The sequence below is a fragment of the Micropterus salmoides genome, unplaced genomic scaffold (assembly GCF_014851395.1).
Source record: "Micropterus salmoides isolate LMB-PRFRI ecotype aquatic unplaced genomic scaffold, ASM1485139v1 Ms_hic_scaffold_18, whole genome shotgun sequence".
In the NCBI taxonomy this organism is placed as follows: domain Eukaryota; kingdom Metazoa; phylum Chordata; class Actinopteri; order Centrarchiformes; family Centrarchidae; genus Micropterus; species Micropterus salmoides.
The window spans coordinates 19,251,833-19,261,899 of record NW_024040928.1 but is presented as its reverse complement, the minus strand read 5'-3'; the positions used below and the strand labels follow the sequence as shown (position 1 = coordinate 19,261,899).

The window sequence follows — 10,067 nt, the reverse complement described above, 5'->3', positions numbered from 1 at the left end:
AATATTTGCCTTATTTACTTGGGCTTACAACTGTGATGATAAATTGATCTTTCTGTCACTCAACTAATCCATTAATCGACAAATTGATTCAGCTCAATACAATATTGTACCTACCTAATCACACAAACACTAATGTGGGTTGTTTAAGTGTTAGGTGGTCAACACAAGCCTGAGTAAAAAGCCAATACGCCATACAGCAATTGTGATTTAATGACAGTTCCCTTTCTTCTTAATGTATGTTACAGCCAACGGCTTAAACTATTAAACAGAGGAGAAGCAGAATTTAGAAAATCTTTTACAAACTTTTTGCAAATCACTTGTTGTAGGAGCTCTGATATTTTCCTTACATTCAATTGTGAAAATAACTATCTCATTTGTGCCTTCACAAGGCAGTGAAGTGACAGTGAGTGCACAATTATCTCCATATTGAAAACACTTTGGCAAAATCATACTCACACCTGCAAAAAAAAAAAACGTTCATGAGTCATAACAAGACCATTGAATACAAGACCATTTGAACAGATATTAAAATTATTAACAGAAACAATGATGTATCAATTTAAGAAAATCTGCATAAAAAATTATAAACCTGTGCTTTAGTGATTTCACACTAAGTCAGTTCAAGTTTCTTTAAAAAAACAAAAGGTTCAAATGAAACTGTCTAAAATTATCTTTTGTTTCAGAAGGTCGTGACTAAACTATCCATTTCGAAATTAAATTAAATGTTTTATAGTCTGTGTTGTAATATAAAAGTTCCTTCAGACAGCCCTCTCTACGGTCTGTTTCTTTGAAAGAATATTTTAACAATAAGTTCAAATCATTTGCTTTCCTGCCAATAATTGATAATTGATTCCCAAAACTATTCCTTTAAGAGAGCTTGCACACTTCCACATATTAAAACATTGTGTGAGGTCAGTTAAAATCTGAGTCGTGAACAAAAAAAAAATAATAATAAAAAAATTTTTTTTTAAAAACCGTCACTGACGGTTGACATGAAAGGTGCAGTGTCTTTGACAGACAGTCCAGCACATTGGGACGCCTTCTGTGCCCAGTGTGTCGACTATTAACAAGTTCTAGCTCTCGTCGGCGGCCTGCACCCTGCCGTCACCCAGCAGTCTCTCGCTTTCTTCTGGGCTGTTCTCCTCCTCTGTGGTCACCATCTCAGCGCAGCACGGTATCCTGGCCAGCAAGGGGCGGTGCAGGCCATTGTAGAGCGCCGCACCCAGCAGCAAGACCAGGAAGCCCAGCACCTGCAGGCCATGAAACTGCTCCCAACCCAGCGCCAGGCTCACCACCCAGATGACCAACGTGCGCAGGCTGTCCAGCACCATGCGGGTGGTGGCGCTGATCTCTTTAGTGACACTGATGCCGGCAAAGTTGAAGAAAGCGATGCTGACTGTGTTGCCCAGCAGAGCCAAAATGATGAGAGGCTGGTGCCCGATCTGACAGAAGGCATCCAGCGCATCCTCCAGAACGTGCCGAGGGTTGTCGCTGAAGTTGCCAACGTAGATGAAATACATCGGGATGAGAAGCAGCGACAGCACGACGAATCCAAACAAACCTGGAAATAGAGAACAGAATTTAACATGCCCGTTGACTGCGGTTCCCAAACTTTTTAGCTTGTGACCCCTTAAAATCAAGTCTTCTTGTGACCATTCATCACCACATGAGATCAGCCCAACCAAAGAGTGATTTAAAGAAATAAAAATATCCAGTTATTCACAAGACAAAAGCAAAGATTAGAGCCTGACTTTGGTGAACATACTTCTTTTTTTCTGCTTTCTTGTCTTGTTAATAATCTCTAATCTATCATATGTAATCTATATCTATAATATCTAATCTCTCTAATTTATCTTGTGACCCGTTGCGGGGGCCCCAACCATAGGCCTATAATTAAGGGCAATAACATTATATAAACAGCAGACATGAAATAAGAATGAGACATAAAATAATCAAATGGTCAAACAAGAGAGTAAAAAAAGTAAAACTAATCGTAGATACCCTGTGGCCAAATATATTTGAAAAGATTATTCAAAAGCTGCACCGATTGATTTTTGATGACCACATGTTACAAACACAACAGTGACAGATTATTAACATATAAATATGTTGTGGTACTACACATTTGCCCATTAACACATCAAGCCATTTATTCGGCCAAACTCTTTGTACACTGTAGAGAAAGTTCCTGTTTTTGTATAATACTACTAATAACTACTGCATGAAAAAAAAAAAAATTATTATTTGCCCATGTAGTAGAGCCCTGTTTATCATTATTACGATAGCAATGACACGAGAGATGATATATGGTATTATTATAATTTTTAGTAGTAGTAGTATAATTTATAAATAAATCAGATATTTAAAAAAAAAATTCTGTAGTTTTATACATTTGACTCTTATTTATTAAAACTTCAATATATTTTGTTGTACTTTTGTTCAAAGTACTATTTCTAACAATACAAGTTTATTTTTAAACTGCATTATGTTATGGTATCTTAGTGAGTTCTCAAAATAACAAAGGTTAGGGATAATTTTTGTTTATGTTATGCGTTTCTTAAAATAAGGGGGAAAAGAATATCGGCCGATTTATTGGCTATCAGATTTGAAAATCCTCAAATATCAAAATCGGTATCGGACTTAAAAATCTCATATCGGTCGGGCTCTAATTATAGATACTAATATACTAATTATAGATATTTCTGTATCTGTATGCAAACAATGATAAAGCTAGTCTATCTGCAGTTGATTGACCTTTGCATTCCTCATCATCTTCATTGGCAGGTCAGGAATTTGGCTACTCATGTACTTCTGTGTCCATTTGTTTATTTGTGGGTTTAGGGGGTTCAAATCCATCGAGGTTCTTCACCATTATCAGAGTTTTAAGTCAACATTCCTTCTCTTTGGTATTCTTGCAAAATTGCAAACTAAGCTCCGACCTACAAAACCATGTTACATGTAACCGCAGATGAATAACAGCTGTACCTTCAGTGCCAACAGCCCGAAGAGGATGGACGTCATGTTTGTAGACAAACTTTTCCTCCAGGACCATCTGGACTGAAACAATGATCTGAGCCAGGATGATCAGAAGGTCTCCTGCAGGACAGAAGAGAGTAGTGGCGTTTTATTTACTTCTTTTAGGAAGGGAAAAATATTATACTGCATTTTCAATGTTGTACTGAGGTTAGAGTTCATTTTAAATATTTAACCAAACAATTACTTCTCTTTGTTTTATCACTTAAGACTTTTCTTGCTGTTGTACTGCAACACCATGGATCAAATACAGGGTCGATTAGTGCCGAAAACAAAGCACGTGATTACTAAAAATCTACCTTACCTGTGATGATGTCACTGAGTTTGTGTGTGTCGTCTCTGTGCCCGCTGAAGAAGTCAGCGAGGCCCACTATCACAAGGCCCAAGATGGTGGTGAGGATGCCGAACCACTGACTGGGCGCCAGGCGTCGCCCCAGGAACGCCACAGAGAGCAGACCAGTAAAGATGATGACGGCTCCACGCAGCATCTGGAAGCTGGAGGCGCTGGTCATGTTGAGAGCTGGGGGTGAACAAAAGGGGTGGGTTTAAGAGGACGGACACATGTTCATTTGGTACATTTATCATCTAAAAATACAGGCTTCTTTTTCCATGACACAAACAATTCACACTGCCCTATAAAGCTGAAAGGCAGCGGCTGCACAACACAGAAAAAAACATTATCTTTGACTTAATTATCTCTTTTCCTGACGAAATGATTCTTTAAACAGTAGTAGATAATCTAGTTTGTTTGGCTGCACCAGTGGGACTGAATTCATGACATTTGACCTTTGAAGGGCAGATCACGAGAACAGAGCACGACGTACGCTCATGTCTACCATAAACACCATAAAAAAAACCCCAACATATAAGCACTTTAAACAAGCTTATTTTAAAAAGGTTTTCTGAAAATTTAAAGCCCACTTACCAACATACATGATGGAGGTGGCTGTCATGTCACACATGGCGGGTGGGAAGAAGAGGAGAGGGTTGAAGCTCTGGCCCGGGTTCACCCTGGGCTCTGGGCTACGTCGGTCATGGTGAAGTAAGATGTAGAAGACTGCAAGACAGCTTAACTCACCCAGAAACATAAACACCGCCTGGACACGTAGATGGACAGACAGAGAGACAATGTTGAGAAACCAATTACTGATTGGATTTTTGCTTCACAGAAAATTTAACAAAATATACTGTTTACAGAATCACTTTTCATTTTCAAAAGGGTCAGCAGCATTTTGAAAAATGATATCTTATGAAAATGATGATGAAAACTACCGCTTATACAACACCTCTGCTGCCATTTTATAAAAGACGCCAAACTTAAAAAGTTCAATGTCTGAACACAAGCAGCTGTCAGACCTTATGTAACTAAAACTGACAAACTTTTGACTTAAATCAGCAACTATTTGATCAAAGAAAAAGCAATCATCAAGACTAATTGTGCGAATTGGGTGACATGGTATACTGTGGTGTGAAAACTGACAGTCATCATACCATGTACATTTGCTTATTTATGTCATTGTATTTTACTGTATTAGTGTTATTAAAAATATATTTTTCAAGTTTATATCAAGTTTCATATCTGTCAGGACATAACAACAACAATAATTGTGTATAGTGTGAAACTATGATATTTTTTTAGATTATCTGAGCTTATTGCACCAAAAATCTCATACTTTTGTATGTTCAAGACTTTACCTGTAAAAATGGGTGAGAGAATAAGTGTGTAGGGTCATCATGGCAACCTTTCGCTGTGAACATGTCGGCCCATCTGTCAGACAAGAAGACATTATTACAACTTTATTATAGACATTTTACACACATTTAACCAAATATTCACAGGAAACGCTAAAATGAGAAAAGGGGTTTCCCACATAGCGAAAGCTGCAACAATTAGTCAATTCATCTGCAAGTATTTTTAAAAAGCAATTCAGAAAACAGGGAGAAACTGAGCAGACAGACAAAGGCGTAATTTGTATTTTATTGCAGTATACAAATGTGATTCTAATCAGCACAGTCCGTGACGACAGTACTGAGTTATATCATTAAAATGAAATGCTAGAACAGTTCCAGTTCAAAGGAACTAAGCCTACTATTTTACCTGCAGCTGTTAAATAACTGAGTGTATCGTGGGTACAATTGTAAGCCTGAACCTCCCTTTAAACTTTAGTCAACAGTGGGGGATGAAGTATTTATTACCTTTCCTTTGTAAAAGTACCAATACCACACTGTGGAAGTAACTCTGTTTCCAGTGAAATGACTGTATTATTGCAGAATGTAATTAGAATATTAAAAGTAAGGGTGCCTTCACACCTAACCCAGAAGCCCGAGCTCCTGGGAGCTCCTCATGAGGAATCGGCTGGGCTGAACTGCACTTGGGACGGAAGGCATCTAAACATGTAGTAGTGGCCCACACAGGAGAATCGACCAGTGTCTCCCTCCTCCTAAATTTTTACTACATGTTAATGGTAGGGAACGTTAATTAAATTCTGCTGCAGATTAATCAATAATTAAAATAATTGCAATTTCTGCTCTACACCCACTTTTCCCCCCACTTATTTCTGCATGTTTTAAAAAACAAGGTGGGTCTGGACTTTTGCACTGCACTGAACCTCTTTCTCATTTTGGATTCTTCCACATTATGTCTGCGTTTGGCGAGCAAGAAACTGACACACAGGTGTGAAGAGGATTTCTGCTTTTCTCATTGAATACACTGAAGGTTGCTTCACTGCACCCTCATGTAAAAAACTGTACACTCAGACAAAACATGATTAAGTTGCTTGTCACTTGTAAAGTTAATAAGTACTTAAATATAAGCATAACCCATTGACTTTTACAGTCAGAGGAAGCATGACCAGCATGTGAGCGTCCTGTCTGCTTCAAAATGCACAACAAGGGAATGTGGTCCATAAAGGTGATGAGACAGCACTTCCTTCAAATGCAATAACTTCTGAGCTCATCCAGACAGAAACTAGACCGGGCCTGTGACTGATCCACATCTCTTGTCACTATCACGTTTATTTGTGCTCACTGTGTTTTGGATCGAATATCTTCACATATTGTATTCTTACATGAAATAAAAAGAGGGAACTTGCACCAGAACTATCAACCGACACGCCATAACTGATCTCAGCTGTAGGGCTTTAAAACCAGCGAGGCAGCGCTGTGACGGAGCAGGTTTCGGGTGACTGTAGTACGACCTCACCTGTTAGTCGCTGTATTCTCTTCTTCTCTAACATGACACAGCTTGTTTCATCTGACACACACACGGTGTGCCTAGATTTGAATTTTGCTCAGCTGACAAAACCCACAAAAAGGACAGTGAAGTGTGTGTGTCAGGCAGAACAGAGCTGACATCACAGATTATTGGAGAAGTACGATTAGCTGAATTTCTTGTTTCACTAAACCTCTTCCTATTGAGACAACAACGACTAAGGACTTATATATATTGAAACAATTAGTCATTTGATACTTAAAGTGATTTATCACTGAAAAATACCAAATATTGTCTGATTCCAGCTTCTCAAATGTGAGTTTACAGTTTATATATCTTGGTTAAAACAAGCAATTTAAAGACTTTTTTGAGGGCTTGGAAGATATGATGGGCATTTTTTACAGACCAAATGATTAATCAATTAACTGAATTATGCTTTATAAATACTCTTGCCTTGCCTTAATTGAAATAGTTGTTTGTTGCAGCCCTGGAATATATGAGAAGTAATTTCAGGACTGAATGATTAGTCTATTAATCGACCTAAATCGGCCTAAACTATTTTTAAGTAATTTTAAGTTGAATATTTTTAGATTTTGGAGTGCTGGTTGGAGAAACCTGTCCATTTAAAGATGACCCTTTGTGGTCTAGGGAGTTGTAATGGTCATTTTTCTGATGTTTTTAAGACAAAATGATAATGAAATTCATGGTTAGTTTCAGTCCTAAAATAAATAAAGGACAGATGCCAGATACTGTAGTCACCTGCGAACTACAAAGAAGCTATTATTTAATGTCTGACAGATCATGAATGCCTGAGTCATGTCCCATCAAAGCACACATTTCAAACAAAGATAGCTCATAATGACACTACACAGCTTCAGAGTCAGTTTATTTACTATAACTGCACTGTCACTGCAACATTTGACTTCAGATAAACCATTCTTCAGATAAGTATTAGCTTCCGCGCAAAGAAGAAACATGTAGCTGCAACTAACGTTAAGCCATTTGAAAGCATGCGTCTCATCTTAAGTCATTTATGAATGACAATGGTTTATGTTTTCCGTCTTTGACCAGAAGGAAGTATCTGTACTGGTTAACAACGGTTGATGAAAAGTAGCTTTTATGTGACGGCTGTTGTTTAACATCAGCATGACAAGCTAACAAGCCATTAGCTTGGTATTTAGCAGCTAACGTTACCTGCTAGTAACTTAGATAACGTTACAGTAACGTTACGTTAGCTACAACTATAACAAAAACGTAATAAACGAATTAGCTCGATTAATTAGCTTATTAGCTAGCTGATAAGCAGTTAACGGTAATTCACCTTTTGTGTTGAAACCAAGTGAAACACTGATCCTGCTCTGTTTTAGCAGATACTCCTACAGTGAAATTAACTATGAACTCATGACACCAGTAGAAACACATAATTTAATCTACTCACTTCGCCGATAACGTGTTGATAGAGCCCGTTGTGAGCATAAGCCCCGCAAGGAACAGTTGGTATTTTGTCCAAGCCATGCTGGACGTGAGAATAGGACAGACAAAACGACGATCACCAAGTTGAGACAGGTTGTTGTGACTCTGTCCGTGAGACCTGCTCTGCCTCTAAACGCCACATGACAGCTCAGAGTCAGCTGACCGCAGAGCAAACTACAGGCTGCCTTCAGGTCATGTCGGAAATGACGGAACACACCAGATCAAAAGGAGAGTCTCAGTAAAAACTCAACGAAGACACCAAATATTTACGTACAAGCAGGAAGATGAAAGTTATATTTTATAATTAATACATTTTAATAACCACATTTTAAACAGAATTGTAAAACTAGGCCTCTTCCCTGTATTTGGAGAAGCAGCGTTCCGTTTTTATGCTCCATATGGAACAACTCCCAGAAAACTGCAGGTCTGCTGAAACTCTCAGTTCATTTAAATCAATACTGAAGACTTTTCGTTTTACCACTGCCTTTAATTAAATCAATTTCAAGGCTGTAGATGAATAACTTACACTGCACTGTAACTTCTACTGTCCTGTTTTATGCTGTATTTATCTCTTTTAAAAAAGATTTTATCCTGTTTTTATTTTCTGTTTGACCCTTTTAAAAATGTATTTAAATGTCTTTTTTAAATTGACCTATAATGAGTTTATGTTTTATGTAAAGCACTTTGAATTGCCTTGTTTTTGAAATGTGCTATACAAATAAAATTGTCTTACCTTGCCTTGTATTTAAACAAGATTCAAAAAGGTACCTTGATACAATGACAAAGTTTTCCAAAAACCTTAAGACTATGAAAACTGTGCTTTTACTTACAACCTTTGTGTTAGTTATATTTTTATATGTATATATTTATGCTACCCCGCGACCCGATCTCGGATAAGCGGATGAAGATGGATGGATGGATGGATGGATATTTATGCTATTTGGTCTTCTGTTGTATCGGCCTGTTCCCACTGCCTAACTTTGTTTAGTTTAGTAAAATGTGCAATGTTTAATAAACCAACATCTAATTTTTTAAAAAGCAACACCCAGCAAAAGAAATGAATAATAATATTAAAATAACAATTTTAGCTAAGGTACAAAGTTCTTTCTTGGCCTGGGAAACAGAAGCTGAGAAAATAATCTCAACACAAGGTCCATTCAGTAGTAGTCTGGTGTTTTTGATCACATCACATGATCTTCATCAGTAGATGGCATTTGAACAGTTGTCATGCCATTGAATGTATGTAATTACAAACATTTCAATGAAATGGGGGGGAAAAAATTTAAATTTGAAGATGACAATCAAAAGCTAAATGGACATTATGGTGAGATGTTGTTCCTCTCATTAACAATAGTCTTATTAGTATGCAATTTGTGAAATTTGATGAGTAATATGCAGTCAATGTATTTATTATGCTGGTAAAAATCATACTTACTACTATGACATTCTTGGATTAGGACTGCAGAAGCTTACCCGGACCACCTCAACTATAACCATAAATAAGCCTAAAACTGTTGCTTTAAAGACTCTAGTAAGTTTACAAGCGAAGTAGGAAAACTGCAGTAGTAGTGATCCTTTACTTCTGCTCATCATACTGGCAGGAGTTCTCTTGGTGTTGTTGCAATAAAAATAGTGGTAAGGTTTGTTTGGTATTATTTCCCAATACACTTAAATGCAAGTTGTTTTTATGGTCATAATTAAATAAAACAGTCGTTTACGAGTGGACCTTTAAGGCAGCACGGTATGCATCAAGCATAAACAGCAGGGGGAGTCAAAGACCAGATGAACCCTCTTGGATTTTAAAATGGGACCACAGCAAAATTTCCCCCACTGTGGCCTCACATTGCTTAAAATTAGAACATGCACTCCACTTTCCATGAGGATGCTGTCCCTTAGCGCTTATGAGATCAATTTTAGGCTTTTCAAAACCTACAAATGAAAAGTTATAAAATTAAAGAAATAAATTATCTGATTTGAAATGAAGTTAAGGTATGTGTGTTAAAGGTTAATCCATATGTTCCATAGGAGATAAATGCTACCACAAGAACATGAAAGAAAAGGATTTTAAAATGATCATCTCTGAGGCTGCACACACTGAACTGGAAGGAATTAAGATGTGTCACACACACACACACACACACACACACACACACACACACACACATTTCTTTGCTGAAGAAATTAAGAAATGGGCTTATTATGAGCTCTTCTCCTTGTTCCATTCCTTTGGTGTTAGAGGGTGCTAAACAGGATTCTTGGTGACTTCCCAGACTGTTGATGAGATCAAGGAGACATCTGCTCAGTGACTCTTTGTGAAGTGTCTCATCTCACTACTAGACAGCAGTAAAAC

General features: G+C 37.5%; 1 protein-coding gene across 1 annotated transcript; it reads right to left on the bottom strand.

The window, feature by feature from the left end:
* Positions 1–187: 187 nt before the first annotated feature.
* On the bottom strand, positions 188–7,861 carry slc35f6 (solute carrier family 35 member F6). The gene is made up of 6 exons (XM_038727139.1): positions 7,683–7,861; positions 4,729–4,801; positions 3,959–4,130; positions 3,338–3,553; positions 2,986–3,096; positions 188–1,561 (listed from the first exon to the last, which is right to left on the bottom strand). Exons 1-6 carry the CDS (start codon positions 7,757–7,759, stop codon positions 1,074–1,076), a joined length of 1,137 nt encoding a protein of 378 aa, XP_038583067.1. The 5' UTR covers positions 7,760–7,861; the 3' UTR covers positions 188–1,073.
* Positions 7,862–10,067: the final 2,206 nt, after the last annotated feature.